Consider the following 20,913-nt stretch of genomic DNA (forward strand, 5'->3'; position numbering starts at 1 on the left):
CCAATTAAGAGTGAAGAATAAATAACTTTCATAAATAAATGCCATGCACTATGTTGGTGCATGGAAGCTTCTTTTTAGAAGCCAGAGAGAGTTACCTTAAATTGGTCCATGAGTCTCACTTGGCACTTAACAAAGTTAACAAAACAACTGTTAGCAGGAAAGGAAAAATAGTTATTCTTAATAGAGCTGAATATCATTTTACAAGGGGTCTACCACAAGTTGGTGGTTCGCTCTCTCCTATGCATCTGTGAAGAGGACTTGGTCCCACAGTAATTTGTTTTCTCCCACAGCTTTCTGTGTGTCCAGAGGGGAAAATTCTAGGTATCCTGGTGGCCACTGCCACCCACACTAGTAGTCTTGAAACGAAGACTAGGTGAAAGACATAGAAGTATATAGAAAAGTATTCAGTGAATGTAGGAGAACAGAAATAGAACATATTTTTTTTTTGGTGAAAAATACAAATTATGCTCAAGAAATCTTCTAGGTATAGACTAAATGGGATGGCAACCCAACAATATTCTCCATGCTTCATGCAGAATAGAGAAAACCCGTCTTTTGATTAAGCAAGGGTTTAGTTTTTCCCTTTACTTGCCCACTTAAGGGGAACAGAAAGTTTTTTCTCCCCCAAAATATCTCCCTACCTCTCCAGTGTGAAAATTCTTGAAAATATTATACAGCCATTTTTCAAGTTAGGCAATTCTCTCACCCGTTAAATCATTCACATTTTAGTGTGAATGAATTAATCAGGTGACTCCTTCTCCAGGGCAGGAGGAATCACCAAGTTCACTAGGAAAGTGAGAGAAAGTAGGTTTTTCTATCTTTAGGCCAAGTTTACAGAAGGTGGGCCGGGCATCATTTCCTGCTGCCTTGAAAAAAAACGCCACATTTCAAAGGGCTTTTTCCCATGCATCATTCAATAAAGTGGAAGACTAAGCAAGCACTCCATACATAACTCCCATTACTCAACAGTTAAACTGAAGTCATTATTTAAATTAATGCATTCTTCAGGGCAGGTGGAGAGCATGCATTGTATTTTTAAGGACACTTCACAAAACCTCCCTAAGCAATATGGTCCTTAGGACAGAGGTAAATTTGGTTCTTGGTTTCCTTAAACACTCTCTCTTGCATGCATACATTTGAAAACACAAGTCTGTGCCTCATTCAAATTGAATAGAACTGAATGAAGCACCTGGTTGAGCTGATTTATGTGATAATATCTGTAGTTAGTTCCCTCCCCATCTCCCTCCCCTGGAATCCTTGTATTAGCTTTGCCTTACTGAGGGGACGTCGCTAAGATAGCTACCAGAGAATGGGATTCTCGGCAGAGTAGTTCATGACGGTCTACTTGTGCGTCATCACCAAAGTGGAAAAGAGGCCATTCTTGTGGGCGAGCAAGTTTGGAACAGTATCACACTCCACTAAAATACCCTCAGAAAAGACTAAAACAAGGCCTGCATCCAAAATGGAAGAGACACGGTGCTGGAGAGAAAAGAAAAATGGAAGGAAAAGAAGAGAATCAGCAAGAGGGAAAACGTCCAGGCGCAAAACAGTTTTTGTTAAACAAGGAACCTAAATGTGAGCAAGACTCCATCCATCTGCAAAGAGTAAGAGAGAAAACCAAGGCCTGTTCTAAGTAAGCTATAACATGGATTACAAAGATTTAAGCAATTCTCAATTTGACTGGTGCTCAGAGAAAATAGTTGCCTCAGCTGGGAGGTATCTTATTGCCTTCTTTTTTAAAACAGTTAAGTGAATAGAAACATAGAAATTAAGTGTAAATAGTAGCAGAAATGGCAGTCAAATTTAAGAATTTTGCTTCAGAAACTGCTCATCAGACCATCAGATTATTGAAAAGAGAATTATCCCACACAAGCTACCATCTTGGAGCTGGTGAAAAAGCTGTAACCTTACATGTAGAATGTCTTATCATTATAACTTAGGGGATATGGATATAGCAGGCAGTTTGGAAAAAAACAGTGTAAAGGCTTTCAGAGCACGGCAGGTTTGTTGTTGTTGTTTTTCTTCTTTTTTTGCACAGATGTAGAAACATTAGCAGAGAAATATTCAGAAATTAGAAAAATAGCAGAGTAATTCAGCATAAGCAGATTTTAATTGCTGAAAAATAAAGATTATTGAATCTTGGAACAAAAACCAAAAAGGAATAAATTAACTTCATCTCCCATACTTACAGCTATTGTAACAACGGTGCGGTCTGCAAAAGCTGTCATTACCACTTTCTGCAAAATGTTTTCCTGCCAAAAAATAAACAAAGTCTGAATTTTCTTTCTTGTCCCCAGTATGCCCAAGCCCTTCTGAAAACTCCCACTAAGTCTTCTGCAGAAGGCACAGCAGGGAGCAGGCCCCAGTAGCAAGCTCACGCTGGGTTAACTCCCAATAGTAAAAAGCCTTAGTAATTAATAACACTCATTTTTATGTAGTCATGCTTATTTTGTGAAATGGCTTGATTGGAAACTATTTTATTGCTTTAAATTATGTTAACCTTGAGAATGATATACTGTAACTTTGTACAAGTACTTTAATAGATCAGTCTTAATAGACAGAAATGATGTCGAATTAGCATCTCCATATATAACTGCTCTTTAACTTTGAAACTGTTTTACTTTTATGGGTAGTTTTACCCAATCTAAAGTGTACAGCAAGAAAATAACATAAGGCTGCAGATATTTTTTATTTTTGTCCTTTCTGATGCTAAACTTTTAATATCAAATTAACATTTATAAGAACATTAATTGCTAGGTCATACAGTTTGAGATTTAAGGTGACTTTTCTCCCCTCAATCATAGCCTAGAAAGATACTTCTTGGGCATATTTCATGTTTTTAAATAATTTCTTTCAAAAGGCAAAATTTCTGGTTTATACCATAAACATATTGAAAAGGACATTATTAATTCTAGCCATTACTAATTCTAGTGAATCCTTCTTCGAACTGTTTTAAAAAATAATGATTGGTTTTGGTTATCAATAGATTCTATTAAATAAAGACTTGCATACTTCATTTTAGAATTTCCATGATAATATTTGAATACTTGAATACAGTATAGTATTCTCATCAACTGAGCCCTGGAATTTTACTGCTTCGAGAATTGAACAAACAGTGATGGCAAATTTATGTTTATTGGCAATAGGAACACCTTTAAAACTGGTGTCCCATCTCCTTTATTGTAATTATCAGTGTGCTATCATCAGTTGATCAAGCGGGTGAATGAGATGGCACTCAAAATAATAGTACTGAGGATTCAGAACCCAATTGGGAAAAATAAATGGTAGTTTTCATGTACATTTCTCCAACTTATCAATTTAAAAAGCTTAGATAGCACTCTCACCGTGGCCATATCAATGGAAGCCGTCGCCTCATCCATGATGAGAATGCTTGTCTTGCGGACAAAGGCCCTTGCCAGGCAAAACAGCTGCCTTTGTCCAACACTAAAATTCTCCCCACCTTCGGTGACAACTGCATCTGAATCACAGGAAGAAGCAAGGATTTCATTAACAAAACGCTGCTAACATTTCCCCTGGGCAAAGTCGTGAAAAACGCATTGTGTTTTAAAGAGCACGCTGGATGTCACTCTATGGATGCAAGGATTTCCTGTGTGAAAAGTGAAGAGGAATTTTACTTTGGAAAAATTACTATGATCCTGGGCCATACTATTTTTGACAGTAGATGGTAGGTGACCTCTGCAGAGTAGAACATAAAATACTGTTAAACATTTTGAAGACTGGAAGGCCTCGGAGATTATTTAATTATGTAATATAATTATTTAAGGAGATTATTTAATATAATTATCTAAGGCCTGGAGAGAGAAAATGGATTGCTCAAGATCACACAGATAAGTTAAAGTAGACCTTGGCAAGAAACAATATTCTCAACTCCAATACCCATTTCTTTTTCCATTATACCATCATTGGCTATAAGCTCTAAGTGGATAAGGACTGGGTTTGCTTTTGTTCATCAATGTGTCCTCAACACTCACAATGGTATCTGACATAGTGGCTGAATAAAACATTTTTGTTTAGATAAATGAATGTTATATCCTCATTATTTTTCCTTTTTCTTTTTTTTGTTACTATTCACATTTCATAAAATTGTGAGTTTGTGACTTTAAGATCAATGCCGTTTCCAAAGTGTCTCTTTTATTAGAATTCAAACACTTTTTGTTGTTTGTAGGGTTGTGTGTAGGTAGGGGTAATTTCTATTGATTATATTCTCATTCAGCAAATTTTTATAATTTGTCATGCTTGGGGGCTATGCATTTATTCTCTAAATTTTAATTTACATAAAAAATAAAGAGGATGCTGGAAATGATGAATGTTCTTCACCAGAGCGGGCCTGGACGCTTTATCAAGCAATTGATGTATTCTTCATTAAGGAATGAGCATAAACAGCATTCAATTATATAGTGTAAATACAATCCCCTATTACTTACACTGTACCATAACCCCATGCACATGATTCAAACCAGGTGCATGCAGCTCTCGTGTTAGTGAAGAGGACTATAAAGATGTAATTGCGGGCCGGCCAGGTGGCACATTGGTTAAGAGCTGGCTTGGGATGCCAGCTCTGAGCAGCAAGGCGCTGGTTCAGATCCCACCTGAGAGCCAGTGACACTGCCCTCTACAGCTAAGATGGAGAACAACAGCTCAACCTGGAGCTGGGCTGCCATGAGTCGCCCGCAATGGCATAGGCTGCAGCCCCTGCTGCAGTGGGCTGCCATAAGCTACCGTGAGTGGCCGGCAGCCAGCATGAGCTGCCAAGAGCCATCATGAGCGGCCGTCCAGTGGCCAATGACTGATCTGTCTCACGGGAAGAGCGCAATGATCACAATACCAACATGGACCAGTGAAGCGACGTCCTCCACAACTAGACTGAAGAACAAAAGGACAGCAACTTGTCTGTTCCGCTTTCCCGATTCCCCAGCGCTGTTCCCCTTCCCTAACTCCCCAATAAAATCTTAAAAAAAAAGAAAGATGTAATTGCCTGTCTTTCTGACTATTAATGCCAAGGGGAATGGTCTCTAAATACCAAGGGAGAAGGGTCTATAAACTATCAATTTCCCCAGTGGACTTGCTGGGCTTTCCAGATAAGATATCAAAATTATTATGGGAAAGTTCATGCAGGCCCCTGGAATTACTCCCATAGTCTGACACTGGTCACGTCAATGAAAACATTTTTAGAAACATGCTGTCTCAATTTTTATTTGTAGGATGTTTATTCCTTGGGACTTATAATCACAAAAGGTATTGTTTTTGACTAGGTCCTCCTTCTCAAATAAACTAACAAACAAACATAGTTTTATTTTATAGGTTGATTTTTAAAAAAACTAAATGCCAAAACAACACAATCAATTTGGCAACTTCATATTTTGTATTAAAATTAGAATATCAACCAACTTTTATCTTTCTGATTGCTTTCTTAAGTAAGTCCAGATGTGAAGGAAGCACAAGTCCAAAATTATAGATGTTCATTTGCATAAATTAAAGATTATCTCATGAACTCTCTGTTATTTCATTAATCACGTTGTTCTTTTGTTCTGTCATCAGTTATTTGCCAGAAATTGTACTACCCTCTGGGGCCAGAGGTATTACAATCTCTTTATATCAGAGATTGTTTGAGTACATGTTTCATTCCTTACACAAGTGACCAAAACTGATACTGCAGCAAGGTAATAAAAAAAATAATGTCTTCAAAATAATTATATTGTATAATAGGAATATGCCCTCTTGGCAGCCAAGAAAATGGTGAGGAAAATGCTTGCTCCTAGCAGTTCGAATCCCTTTGAACCTCAGTCTCTTTTGTTCTTTTATCCATTTACTGAGGGTAAGTGATCATTGTGTAAATCACGTGAGCAGAATGGCCACAAGGAAATATTCCTTTTTTTTTTTAGCTGAGCCATCCTGCCACCTGTTGGCAGCTCAGTGGCAGCTCAGCTGGGCCGGGATTCGAACTGCTGTTGCTCAGAGCTTGCACTCTTGAGCAAGCTCTTAACCAACTGAGCCACTCGGCCAGCCCAACAAGGAAATATTCTGGTTAAAGTGACCTGTGCCCACCAATGGTGAAAAGGCAATAAATGTATTAAATGGAATACTTTGGAGTATTCACATGGAACAGAATGGTATCAGGCTCATCCTCCTGCACCCCATGTAAAATCATTGAATTCTGAATTGTTCTAATGACCCTTAGAAGGTTATTATAAGGGGATTTGACTCTAGAGTTATGTGATTCTAGCATAAAACATAGCTAGAGATATGTAGAATTAATTGCATATGTAAAAAAATATGTATATAATTTAGAAAATTTACCTAGACCTCCTGGTAGGGATTTGACCATATTCTTCAACTGAGCAATTTCTAGAGCTTCCCAGAGTCTGTCATCTGTGCATTTGCACTCTGGATCTAAATTAAATCTATAGGGGGGAAAAATCAGTTAATTAGTTAATAAATAAAAATAAAGAAATGTTTATGTATGTTTGTATATTGCGTTCTTTCCTTAAAATGTAAATCCCATTTGTTTTGGTTACTATTGTACCTTCAGTACTCAAAACAGTGCTTAGGATAGGGTAGGCATTCGGTTTATGTTTGATGAATGAATGAATGACCCTAATGTGATAAAAAATGGTTTTTGATGATGTAATTAGTAAGTTTATATGCATGATAAGATATAATAAAATTCATTATTTGGATTCATCCACTTTAATATTATGTTTAATATAACTTGAATAGTGTCTAGCAAAATATTCCTACAGAACTCATGTTAAATACATAAGTCTATACAGGAACATATAAAGCTAGTTTAGATGAGCTGTGCTGCAAAAACCACAATAGTAGTAGTATATTTATTATATTTATAGACATAAATTTACTATAGTATTGTTAATAACTCGATATATCCACAATGTTTAATTAATGTTAAGTTGAATATTGTGTAATCTTACATACATTTTCTCTTCAAGACAAGAGGCGATTAGTAAAACAAGGTGGAAAATAATTCTTTGTAATTAAGTGGCTGGAGGAGAGGAGCAAAAGAGAACAAAAGATGGATGAAATGAGAGATATGATCTTGTGGATGATGCCAGGATGGACTTTGGAGTCAAACAAGCTTTGGTTGAAATCACAGTTCTATCACTTACTAAGTGTATGAACTTGGGCAAGTTACAGCTTCTCTGAGGTTGAAAATCCTCACCTGTAAAATGGGGATAATAATATCTAGGCTGGAGTACTACTCTGAGGATTTAATGAAACAATATATTTAAAGCACCTAGCAGAGAATAGATACCTCCATCATTTTTTTTCCCCTCCATGGGTAACCACAAACCATACATAAAGAAAGCTGTAGCAGCTTCTTTTAAAAGCAATTTTAGCTGCAAGAAAAGTGGTGAGGGATGGGAGGAATGAAGGTACTAACCAGATCCAATATCTGCTAAGGCCAGGCCAGACACACAAGAGATAGGCAGGGTATCTGTAGGGTGGAACACCTAGGAAACATCTGCCAAGAATCACTGCCCCTGGGGCTGGCCGAGTGGCTCAGTTGGTTAAGAGCTAGCGCTCTGAGCAACAGTGGTTCAATTCCTAGCCCGAGCTGAGCTGCTGCTGAGCTGCCAACAGGTGGCAGGATGGCTCAGCTAAAAAAAAAAAAAAATCACTGCTCCCAAGTACGGAGGAAAAGTGACCTTTGTAAAATCAAACAGAAAGAGTTTCCAGGGACATACAGGATTGTCTTCTATAGGTTAATTTAGCAAGTCTAGTGTTCCCCAATCCAAACTGTTGGATAGAACATTTGATCTTATTATCCCGATAATGTCATTTCACTCCTACCTGTAAAGCAATTCTGAGCAAAACCGTCCTATGCGCCAAACGCACTCAGGTTTCTGTTGAAAGTGTCACTTACCTAATAGAACCACTGAATAGTATTGGATCTTGGAGAATGATTGAAAGCCTAGAACGTAGTGTGTGCAGTGGTAGTTTTGAAATGTCTATCCCATCAATGACAATCTTTCCTGTTAAAGAAAAACAAAAATGACAGGCATGTAGCAAAATCACAAGTCAAATAATATTTGTTTACTAATTGAAAATATTTTCCTAGTTCAGGGTTTAAATTCAGAAAACAAGGCTTTGCATTTAGGAATCAAAAAGTCATGATTTGTCTCTAAAAAAAATATACATTTCAGTGATATTTCCTCTTTCTTAAGTATTTTCACCTAAAGGGATTTTTCTGGTTTTATTCAGTTTATGTGGTTCATACAAACCCAAAGTACTAATTTTTTTCCCTTAGTGGGTCATCCTCCTCCCAGTATTCCTTTATCCTGGTTCCCTGCTTTATTTTCCTTCATAGGGCATTCTATATACATTTACTGATCCTGATCTTTTTTATTCATTCTCTCTCTCTCTCCCCTTCCCACCCCCAAACTAGAATATAAGCTCCTTGAAGACAGGGATTTTTTTCTGTCTTATTTCCTCTCCTCTTGTATTGATTGAAGGGTACAATGCATTAGGAATAAGAAAGTAAATTCTATGACACAGACATCAAATTTTAATGAATTTCTTCATAGTGTACATAGACTTGTAGAGACTTGTGCAATCATGATGTCCTTGCCTCAACTTGATTTATTTTATCATATCACTTTGTGCAAAAACAATATGGCCCTATGAGATGAGTGTGTCAGGTGAAGAATGGCAACTGGAGTCCCGTTTTCTAGCTGGCTTTAGATTCAACAACAGGAAAAGGGATGAGTTTAAATTTTCTTTCAGGAATAATATATTATCTATTAAAATCTTAATAGCTTAATACTATTAAAAAGAGAATAAGTCGTTGACAGTGCGTATGGGACATGACATGTTTCCAGATTCATGAGGATCAGGCTAATTCAGCGGTTCTCACCCTGTGGGTCACGACCCCTTTGGGGGTCGAACGACCCTTTCACAGGGGTCACCTAAGACCATCGGAAAACAAAAAGATATTTACATTACAATTCATAACAGTAGCAAAACTACAGTTATAGAGTAGCAACGAAAATGATTTTATGGTTGGGGGTCACCACAACATGAGGAACTGTATTAAGGGGTTGCAGCATTAGGAAGGTTGAGAACCGCTGGTAATGTGTTCAGTCATAACCATAGTTCTTACAAGAGAAATGTTTATTAATTATCTTTGGATCATGTAATTGACTTATAATGCAAGTCTCTACTGAAAATCCTTAAAGCATCTGTGTATTATTACTAGCCATAGAAAGAGCAAGCTGATAACCCAGAGGCAGGAAACTACCCCGTTCCTGAATCTATACCCCAAAGCAAGTGCAATTACCACAGTTCAAGTTTGTGTTTGGAAACTGACATCTTATCTCACAGAGTTGCTGTGTAGATTAAATTAAATAATATCAACTGTCAAGTACTATCATCATCATCATCATCATCATCATCATTACAGATAATAGTAAGCACTTCTTTGAGCTGATGGTCAAGTGCATTGCTGGATGCTCTTTTATTCAAGATGAATTATGTGCTGGCCTATTTATAGGCCACTTGATAGACTAAATAATGTGACATTTTTAAAGTAGAGATTAAATTATTCCTATGTATCATTATGAATAATTTTGCCAATGAATATTTGTGTATATTGTCAACATGTGCTTGGCACTTTACAGCAAAGATTGACTCCTCATAAAATGTTCAATACCATTAAACAATGTTATTAAGAAGATGATGGTTAGAGTCATGCACCAAAATTAAAAATGCAAATGACTTATCTCCTTGTATTTATTTTCCTTTGATAGAAAGAGATGCATTTTTAGTCTGTGGGAAATAAGATGGTCTTCCTCTCTCTCCCTTCCTCTTGAAATGCCACCATCAATTACTGCTATTAAAAATGGTAGCCTTATTTCCATCTTACCAGTTTATTGGAATTCTTTAACAACCACCTCTAGAACTACATTTGGGGCTTCCAAATGTAATAATTTTCATGAAATAATTATTTCATTCCAAAATAATTTTGACTTCCCCCAATTCTATGTTTTTTTCTTTACTTCTGGACTGTTTATATGGGATACCTGTCTCAGCCCATGGGTTGTAGGACACAAAGTCTTTATAAATATTTGCTTTTTATTTCTACAGGACTAGATAAGATGCTGCTGCATTTTTTAAAAGGGAACGCTTCACATGGTCAATGAAAAAATGTAGTTAGTACCTTACCGTCAAATATATCAACCATTCTGAAGAAAGCCAGAGATAATGATGACTTCCCACTGCCAGTACGACCACATATGCCCACCTAAAAATGCAACTGTCACTCAGAGAGAAGGGGACTCAGACAAATCAATAGAAAATGAGCAAAAGTACTTTTAACTTAGACAACATACCCCAGTGAAACCAAAATTCTATTTAAATACTTACATTAACATCACCATTCTCTTTCCAGATCTCCCTTATTAATAATCATTATTAAGATAAAAACATAGGGTCCTTACCAAATCTTCAGTGATTCCATTCTAATTCTTTTTATTTCTATGACTGTGTTGTTTTTCCTTTGTGGCTTAACTTTTACATGTAGTGTATTGTCTATGTAGTAAATATTTCATTTTATCTTAGAAGTGACGATTTTATAAGGAAGAGTACAATGATTTTTTTTTCTTGCACACTTGCTCTTTTTTAAATAACTAAAATAAATCATTTTGGGACTAGAGCTAGTACAAATGCAAAAGTTCTCAAGGTGATGTCTAGTATGGCTATGAGCCAAGAGCCAGAAATTTTGAGAAACAAGTCTATTGTTGACTTCCCTGATTTTCATGGGAGCATAATGAATGCCAGTATGACTTAGGAAACATGTATTTTATTCTGATCCTCTCTCTCTCTTTTTTCTTTCATGTAGATAATTTGACCTGTAAAGGGTAGGAAATGTTATATGAGTCCTGTGAAAATATACTTGGCTGGAATGTCTCAAGAGCTTCGGTGGTAATAGAGTGGTTTCATCAGAAGATTTGTATGAAATAACTGAAATGGCAGTGAATTCCATACCTTTTGCCCAGGTTTGATGTAAGCTTTGACGTGTTTAAGAACAGGCTTCAGATTATTTTCATATCTGACACACAGATCATGAATCTTGATCTCCCCTTCCTGTGGCCAATGTTCTGGAACTTGAGAAGGATCTGGGGGGTGAGGATAGAGTAGGGAAAGACAGAGGGCAGGGGACAACACACGTATATACATTTATACGCACAAACTTACCAATTATTTTATGAATTTAAAGTAACACTGATTGAAATTCTGTGGGCTTTTTTCAAAATTAAAATTACATTTAGAAGAGAGGCCTCTTGATTAACAACTTTAAAAATCATGGGGGTTTTTTTGTTTGTTTTTTGGGAGCATTCAACAGCATTATGTCTCTTTAGCATTCCATCACTCCATTCTATTCAAGAGAGTTCATTTGTGAATTGATTCATTTGTTCAGTCAGTTGGTCATCAAAGATTTGAGTACTTAAAATGTGAGGGGTATTGTGCAAGGTGTTGGGAATATGGAAATGAAAGACATGGCTCAGGGCGTCCCAGGGGAAGCATACAAGCAAGTCAGCATCTACAGTATTGCAGAGAGTCACATGAGGGAGGCCAGCCCAGTGTTCTGGGAGCACAGAAGGTGGTAACCCATCCAGGAGGGTTTCAAGAGGAGATGGTGCCTGAGATGAATCATAAAGGATAAGGGATGGGGAAATTTGTTTCAAATATATATATTTGAAACAAATTTTCATATATATATGAAAATAAAAAAAAAGCACAGCCTGTTGGCATGGCCAGAGTACAAGGAGTATGAGTGGATGATGGGAGATAAGGTAGGTGGGCAAGGGTTGACCAGTGATGGGTCTAGTGGTCTTCAGTAAATTATATGGATTGTCCTTAAAGACCTGGATAGCTATTGGAGGATTTAGGAAAGGGAATGCATTTTAAGGATGAGGTTTACTTTAAAGAAAGATTATTCTGTCCTCAGTATTTCATTTCTTGGCAATTTAATTCCCACAAAGCTGAGAATCTCAGTCAGTATTTTAAGATCCAAGTGTCTTGATTTCTAAGTTAATAATGTCTTGAGAAAGAAAATACAAATACAATTGTTCCTAGTTTGAGCTGGTAATTAATGTAGTAAAGTCCACGTATTTTTACAATTCTTTTTAAATGACTAAATAATATCTTTTTGGGCTCTGTTGTATCTAAGACTTTTCAGGCCTAAAAGGTCTTATCATCTTAGGTGTACCAAATCAAAGTCAAGATAAGAGGGGATTCTCTGGACGTTGAAGTGGAAAACAAAAGCAAAAAGGACAATGTATCTCATGCACAGCTAATATTTGAATTAAAATACATATTTGAGTGAAACAAAATAATATTCTGAGCAATACCCATGGTGCCTTCATAGTTCTCAGACTCCATAGTCAAGAAACTGTTCACTTTCTTCACTGCCCCCATCTGGACCTCCAGGTCAGCCAAGTTCCTCACGACCCAATTCAAATAATTGGTTATCTGTGTCAGGTAGGAAGGCAGGAAGGCAGGAAGGCAGGAAGGCAGGAAGGCAGGAAGGCAGGAAGGAAGGAAGGAAGGAAGGAAGGAAGGAAGGGGAAACAAACAAACAAAAAAAGGAAAAAAAATTACATTAATTACATTTAAAATGAAGTATACATTTTTGCAGTCACTGGATATTTGGAGATAGAATGATGCAGGCAGTTTGTGTACATCCTGTGGTACAATTCCTAAGTGCTGCAGGATATCAGAGGCCAGAGAGGATGCCATGGGATAAAATGGGCAAGGAAGGTGTCTGCTCTTCTTCAAGGGTCCTCAAATGTCACTGTTTTGTGAAGTCCTGATTTGCCTACACTACACAATGGGTAGTGGTATGTACCTCTGTTAGCACTTATCTCATTTATACTCACCTTCATTTTAGTGTCCCCAAATGGGTTGTGAGAAACTCAGGACAAGGGCCCCAAAGAGCCTTGGGGGTGCTCTGACTACAGGGTTTGAGTAGTTTCTAAAAATTAGTTCACAATATCAGAAACAAATCCATGCTGTCCTAAAACGGTGGTTTGGGCCCAAATCTATTAATATTATTTTCAAGATGTCATCTTGCTATGAATTTCAAATTTATCCTCTAACATCCATGAATAAGAGTTTATAATAACTATGCAAAGCACTCCAACATGGCACAGAAAGAGAGATTTTCGTCCATACCTACCGTAAGTGCATACAGAAGACCTAAGCCCACCAATCCGGAACTGGAAGACCCACTAATGGATGCAATAGATGCAGTGAGCACAATGCAAGCTCCCAGATAATCCTAGAAAGGAGCAAGAAAAAAAATGTTAAAATATTTTTCCCAAGTTCTTAAACCAAAAATCCCAATCAACTTAGGTGATTGCTAAGAGGACGCATGTCATTCCTTGTGTGTCCTGTTAAGGGAAAGGCTACCCAAGTGATGAAAACTTGCAACTCAGAATATTCAGGCTGCAGTAGATAAAGATGGAAGAGAACAGAATATGCCATCCCGAAGCATGCCTCTTTGGCATAAGGATTACTTTGAGCAGATAATTTTTAGAAACAGCAGACATAGGAGAAGCTGGGAAAACAGAGAAACTGCCCTTTTGTAAGGGTAATTTATATTTATCAAATAAATCCATTCATAAGTGTATCTCCCTCTCTGGACAAGGAAGAGAAGGATGCCTGAAACATCAGAAATTCTTATCCGTGAAGAAGGTACTGACTTAGCATTACATAATAAACCTTACTCGTTTTTATCTTCCTTTTCCCTGGTCTCCTCCCCATAACTGGTTTCCTCTACACCCTTCATGGGGTTTTTTTTGTGTGTTTCAGGTTAAGATGGTATTTCAGCCCAAATTCTAAGCCACCTCCTTGGATGACTTTTTTCCCTGGGTATCTACCATGTATGAGATAATATACATGATAATGAACATGTTTGTTTTATCTCATTTAAAAAATATACTCAGGCTGAAATGGGAGGGATGCAATATTTTCATTATGTCCATGCAGATATAGGATCAGAGAAGTTAAATACCTTGCCAGAAATTAAGCTGCAATTTGTTGCGCAACTAGGATATCAGACATAGGGGTTTCCTTTTTTTTTTTTTCCCCTTTCTACTTCCTTGCAATCCAGACAAGCAATTAAAGCAATTATTTTTGGACTTTATTTTCTACCTTAAATTTCACATGTGTTTATGTCAGGGTTGTGATTCAGCTCCCTTGTGTGCTAAGGCCCCTGCAGAAATTTGCCTCTGGTTAACTTGTTGGAATTTTTATCTGAATTTTTTGTCAATGATCTGGGTTTAGGGTCTGGGACATTAAATCTCCAGATTCCATGTAAATAAGAATAAGGGTTATCTTTGCTCATAAATTAGAAGTGTGGGCATATCTTAGAGGATCTGAATTGTCTATGACTCACTGATAAACTCTTTTGCAAAATTTTAAAAATTCATTAAGGCCTGCTTTAAACTCAGATGAGAGAGAGGACACATCTATCCATTTTCTAACACCCTCTTCCTTCCCCATTTCCCAGCTTTCTTAGGTGTTCTTATGACTTATCATTCAAAAAAGAAATCTTAAGACTTATCATGCTGATGTGTCACACATCCCAGAGGCAGGTAGAATTTCAGGCATGAGCACTTTCTAAAATTATGTCAAGTCTGACCTCACTGGTAATGACCTTCTCTAGCTAGATACATCTCTGATCCCTCAAAGAAAACAAAACTAGTAAGTTGGTAGTAATATTTTAATGGCGTAATAGAGTGTTTAACATACTGAAGTCAAAGAAGAAGTTTCTCAAATCAGCTCACAAGTGTGCATTTCTGCTTCTTTAAAACAGCTCCAAAGATCAAACTTTTGGGAGCAATCAGTGATCCCAGCCTTGGAATCAGAGATCTGGGTTCAAATGCTGGCTTTGCCAATTACCAACTAGTGGGCTTAGACAAGTAATTTAAACCCTCTGAGACTCAGTTTCTTCTCTGGAAAATAGAAATCATACCTAATTCACAGAGATTTTGAAAGGAACAAACAGATTAAAAACCAGGTAGATTCCCCATCTTCATTTGTCAGGATGTCTTCTTTCCCCTGGGTGATTTCCAAATGTCTGAAGCAAGCTTACAAGTTTGTGTGCATCATAAAATATCAAAGGTTAAAACAGGCACTAAAATTTAATTCCATAATAAATACAATACTCTTTACAAAGAATAAAGTAAGAAATCATGCAGAGTTAATCCCTTAAAGTAACACATTTCACAGACGTAATAAATATTCCTTTGATTGCTTCGTCTGATATAACAATTTGTTAACAACTTGTTACATCCCAATCAGACAGCTCTTCATCTTCTTATTTGAAGCAACAGCCACATGGATCAGAGTCTAACCAGTTTGGGCTGCTCTTTCATATCTTATAAATTCCATGTCCCAAAATTCTTCTAAAACATTTACAGTAATATGAATTTTTCCTTCTAGCCCTTTGTGTAAAGTTAGTACTTTCAAAGTTACGTTATAAATTTGTTATTTCCATATTATCTTTCCTAAAAAGGCTCATAATGAGTTCCTGTGATAAGTCCCAGAAAGTAAGCTAGTACCAGAGGATGCTTCCAGCAAAGAACTTCTGCCTTGATATAAGGAAATACGCCATTTGGCTTCTGAAAAATTTCTGTGGACAATGTATACATTAAGGGTTTGAAGTAAGGCACTTCTTTTATTAATTTCTACTTTCCACTTCCTCCCAGCTGACCTCATTGGGAAGAGGAGCCTCATTCATTCATCCATCCATCATCTATCTATCTATCTATCTACTCATTCATTCATCATCCATCCATTCATTCATCATTCATCCATTCTTTAAAACGTATAAGCCAGTTCATAAAACTTCCCTGTTGAGAATTATCAATGCCTTTCTATTTCACTTACAATAAATTCAGACTCTGATGAATTACAAAGCCTTATATGATGCAAAGTCTGGATTCTAGTAGACCCTACCTACTCTGACCTTGTCTGAAAATCCTTTCCTGTTCCTTCAATCTGCTTCAACTATGCTGGTCTTGCTGTGTTCTCAGTGTTAAAAGTCCATGATACCAGATACCAAACCTAAATTTACTACCTGATCTAACTGCACTTTCAACCTCTCCCAGAAACAAAATCTTAATCAACCAGTCTGAAATTTTCTCATCAAGCACCAGTAAGGTAATCTGTCATGTGGGCCCTCTCCATCCCACTCCCTCAAACCCCTCACCCCCAAAAAAGAAGAGGCAATCTGCATAAAAACCTTTCCCATTCCCTGGGCCCATAAAGAATCCTTTCTTTTCTCTCGTTAATAGCTTCCTTGCCCTGTCCTTCTTCCTACAAAAGTCTTCCATTCTGTACAACTCCTGGAGTGAGAAGGGATGCTGCCTGATGCATGAATTGCTTATCACAGCCATTAGATCTTCAAATTCACTAGGCTGAATTTTGTATTTTAACACCAGGAACACACCACCCTTGTTTCTGCCAATGACTCTGCCTGAAATGTTTGTACCACAGGTCTCTGACACCATTTAAGGGTCAACTGCAATGTCACCCTTTGGAGAAGCCTTCCTTTCCTGGCCCCACACCCAGCCCTGAAGCTGTTCTCTATCCCATTGTCTTGTTTTGTTTTCCTCCACACATTTAGAGCTATCTAAAATGATGGCATTTGATTATTTTTCTACACATTCATTGTCTATCTGCTATCACTAGAATTTAAGATCCATGATGACAGAGTCTGTCTGAATGTTGACCACTCTAATAATGCTGAGTACATTACAAAGGTTCAGTAATTTTTTTTGGAGTGAATGACTGGATAAATTCATCCCTTCATCAAACGATCACTGAATATTTATATGAGCCAAATTTCTTCTAAATCAAGACTTCTGAATTTCTTTAGGATTCTTATGAATCATCTAATTCTCCACCAATTCCTTTTCCAGACTTTAAGAGTTAAACATGTAAAAACATTATCAGAATGTGTATTTTGATAAGGTAGGAAGTCCCATACAAAGTTTTATCATCTTTTAATGCCCCACTTTGAATTGTAATATGATTGTCTCCTAAAAAACTTTGCTATAACTGTTACGGGTTCTTTGCTTTTCTAAAGTAGGCAGCACTCTTACTTTAAGCTATGAACTTAATCATTCAGTTCCAAATTATGATTACTTTTTTATGATTTCAATTGTGGAGGGAAAATTCATAAAATGCCATGTTTTGTGATTTAAAAAAAGCAGATTTAAATAGGGCTAGACTAGAACAAGGACACACTGAGATACTGAAACAAACTAATCACTGAGTCTCAATAAATGAAAATTAGACTGTAGCCCTAATATAAATATTATCAAGGAAATGCAAAACATTAGGACTCAATCTCTGTCTGTCCTTGTCAAATTTAGTTTACTATGGAACCTTTATGTCCTGGGTTCATCCATTATATAGGAGTAAATGTTAGATTCAATCAGATGATAATTTTAACTTTTTTATTGAATTAAAATGGTAATTTCAGTCAGGTAGGTAGCCTAATCCTGGCAACAGAGCCAGTAAGAGAAGCAAAAACAGATGTAGGGAGGAAAAGGGAGAAGGTTGATCAAAAATTAGAGTCAACGTATATTCTCTGGGTCTCGTTCACATGGCTGTTTTCAAAACTTCTTGTAAAGTTTTCCATGTGATCATTGGACATTATTGTTTTAATTATTAGTTTAGTCAATAGAATATGCTAAAATTATACATAATGTATAAAAGTAATGTTTTTGACACTTCAACAATAAGGCATAGCTTTCTGAAATACATTTATAGCAAAATTTTTCAGAGGAAAAAACCGATTTTCAAAATCTACAATCTACTAAATTCATATAGATATGAGAGTTTAAAAGTCAGTAAGTCTGCAGTTTAGTATCTGTAACAGTCATTTTATTTTTCATAAAAATATTCTTTATCCTTTTTTTGTGTTATTCATGTTGTCTTTTAGCTATACCAATTAGATATTTTTTAGCTCACTCCTGGGTTACTACCACTGCTCAAAAATGTTTATTCTAAGACAATGGAAGAATTTTAGAGGCATTTGATCAGAATTTTACCTTGATCTGCATCAGCGAGGAAGATCCTTTGAACACAATGTTTATCAAGAAATTTCATAGCAAAATCACTAAATTCCAATAATTTCTCTTCAAATAGTACAGTACAGAAGTGTGAAATTGATAGATAATGTAAGAGGTTATGTTAGCTCCCCATTTTTCACTTCCATTGTCATTAAACTTAATAAGTCTAGTGAATTACATGGTGATCCTATAGTTACATCTTCATTTATTTTCTCTGCATATAATGTGAACAGCAAAATGGCTTAAAGGCAATAAATTAACAAAGGAGAAGCAGACGGCCTGAATAATGCACACATAGGAGAGCAAATACTTAAGGTTCACTAGCAGCATTCATTCGACTGCTAAGACCTTACATATCCTAAGCAATCAATTCAATGAAAAAACGCCTATGGTCAAAAGAGTACAATGGAATGAGATTCAATTTAGAAAATAGAAACTATTACATACATGAATTACCCACTCAATGAGGACCCAACCACAGGAATTTCATCTGTATAGTGATAAATTATAATTTCCATCAAGTTTGTGAATTCAGCACTCCCCAGAAGGGAAGTCTTTGATTCTTGTGTCAAAAGCAAGGCCTCTTGTCCAATTTCTAGTGATTCCATGACATCTATCTGTATATGAGACCTTAGTGAAATTTTTTATTTTCTATAAAACAGACTTGTAAATAGTTAATAGCGACACAACCTCTTTCTTCCCATAGACCTCAGAAGTCTAAGGGCTTCTTAGATACCACTAAGTGTCTGGGAGAATATATTAGGGCCTCCAAATTACAAGATCAGGGAACACCTGTTTATCATGGAGTTAAAGCTCTGTGCTGTTTCACAAAATATACTCTCGTGCAAGCTCACCCTGAAGACTATTTTCACTTTAGCCTGTTGATTCTGGAGACCTTTTTTTTTTTTTTTTTTGGCTTCCTGATGTGAATTTTCTTTTATCCTCTCATCACACAGCAAGACAAAGCCTTGGAAAGACAGCCTTTAGATAGAGTTACACAATCTTTGCAAATGAAAACATCGATGCCAAAGAACTGGAACTGTTTAGTGCAGAGGGATGAAGAGAAAACACTGTGTTGAACAAAACAACGTAAGCAGCATTGAAAGGTTAGAACACAGTGACACACTGCACACAACTGTGGCCCACTCCACTTGGCACCCAGAGGAAAAACAATCCCTTCTGTTGCCCAAGCAACCTGGGTGGTCACAAGCCTAGCTACTTTTCTACCCGCCAAGTTATTTTACTCTTTTAGACTCTTGTCCGTTTTTTGATTTGAGTGTGTTTTGACCTTTATATTTTTTCCCAATTCAAAATGAATATGGTGGGCAGGGCTATATCTTCCATAGGAAAAACTGTTTACCCAGAGCAAGGGAATAACTTCTGACTGTCTTAACTCTTACTGAACAGGACCAGAAAATAAGTGAAAGACATGCAGTAAAAAAATAAATAAATTAGGTAATAAACAAAGCTCAGATGGGGCTCAGGGACCTTCCCGAATTTACCACAAGGTGTTTCTACTTGGCTTTCACTCCTTTTCCTTCTCCTTGAGACTTTCTGCCCATAGAAGTCAATCGCACTGCTTTGGAAAGTTAAGAGTTGGGTACGAAGGGAAAGGGAAGAGAAAAATAGCCACAGAAAGCTATAATGTGTTTTCTCCTCTTTCTCTCCATTAAGATGATGATGAGGCCATGATTAGAGTTGGTCAAATTCCTACATCTGTGTCAGGAAATCCTGCTTGCCTCTTCTGATTTATACCCAATGCTTCAACCCTCCTTGACCATTTTGGTTGTTATTTCTGCTCTGGAAACACAAGAATATTTTCTATAAGCAGATATTTTTGTTAATTTACTGAGTAATGTGGCAACTGGGTGGGTGTTAATACTGTGGATAAGATCAATGCAGATGATTCACTGGGACAAATATAAGTTTTCATTACTTATTTTTTTCAAATGACTTACAAGGCAGAATATGTCCAGCGGTTGGATTCAGAAAGCAGTTCACACCCTAGTCTCCAAGGTCCCGTATCTCAACATTCATATTTCTGACACAAGATTCATTTATTTCAAACTGAAATTGTGTCTCCAGTAATGTGAACATGACCACAGGAGCACAGTAGTAATGAGGTCATTAATATGTGTACAGTTAGGAGAAAGGTTATTTTCTAATAGGAGTCATCTACTTAATTTCCTCAATACTCCTACTGTGGCGTATGTTCTTAGGGTGTAGCATTTATATATAAATATTAAAATAAGTATCTTAATATTCTAATATTCCAATTATTTTCATTCTAATGAAAACTCTCAATGTACAAAAAGAGAGTGAATCTGACTGTCTTTAAGTTGTATCCCTGGATTTGTCTAGAGGTGTGTGTGTGTGTATACATACCCACATAAACTTACTGTCACAGAAATGAAATTGTTGGAGACAAATCCTACACAAAGGACTTTGGACCTTCATTGACTTCTGTTAGCAGATATGCCTAAAACTTTGCAATAAATCAACAAGTTTCTTAGCAAAATGTACCTTTACTCATCAAATAAAAGCAAAGCATTTCTTCATTTTTTTTTTTGGGGGGGGATAGGTTTAGGGAGAGTTCTGGTAATGAGACAAGACAGCAAATATTGGAAAGGTTACAATACAAAGAAAACAAAGGTATTATAGGTAACAGAATGAGTGGCAGATTGTGTGCCTTTTGTTGAAAATGTCAGTATTTTCTTTAGGTTTCTCCACATAGAATTAGAATTCTTTTACTACTTGGGTAGGTCTGTCTGCCTTTCATGTGGGGGTT

At 36.7% G+C, this 20,913-nt stretch overlaps 1 protein-coding gene across 1 annotated transcript in view; it reads right to left on the reverse strand.

The window, feature by feature from the left end:
* Positions 1 to 20,913, reverse strand: part of ABCC9 (ATP binding cassette subfamily C member 9) — a 109,133-nt gene that overhangs the window by 2,601 nt on the left and 85,619 nt on the right. The window contains exons 26-33 of the mRNA XM_019630365.1: positions 13,217 to 13,318; positions 12,390 to 12,510; positions 11,023 to 11,153; positions 10,201 to 10,279; positions 7,904 to 8,012; positions 6,319 to 6,422; positions 3,345 to 3,478; positions 2,190 to 2,252 (exon numbers count right to left, since the gene is read on the reverse strand). Coding sequence (XP_019485910.1) covers positions 2,190 to 2,252; positions 3,345 to 3,478; positions 6,319 to 6,422; positions 7,904 to 8,012; positions 10,201 to 10,279; positions 11,023 to 11,153; positions 12,390 to 12,510; positions 13,217 to 13,318 — 843 coding nt within the window. The remainder of the gene's footprint in view (positions 1 to 2,189; positions 2,253 to 3,344; positions 3,479 to 6,318; positions 6,423 to 7,903; positions 8,013 to 10,200; positions 10,280 to 11,022; positions 11,154 to 12,389; positions 12,511 to 13,216; positions 13,319 to 20,913) is intronic.

The sequence above is a fragment of the Hipposideros armiger genome, unplaced genomic scaffold (assembly GCF_001890085.2).
Source record: "Hipposideros armiger isolate ML-2016 unplaced genomic scaffold, ASM189008v1 scaffold_904, whole genome shotgun sequence".
Taxonomy (NCBI): Eukaryota; Metazoa; Chordata; class Mammalia; order Chiroptera; family Hipposideridae; genus Hipposideros; species Hipposideros armiger.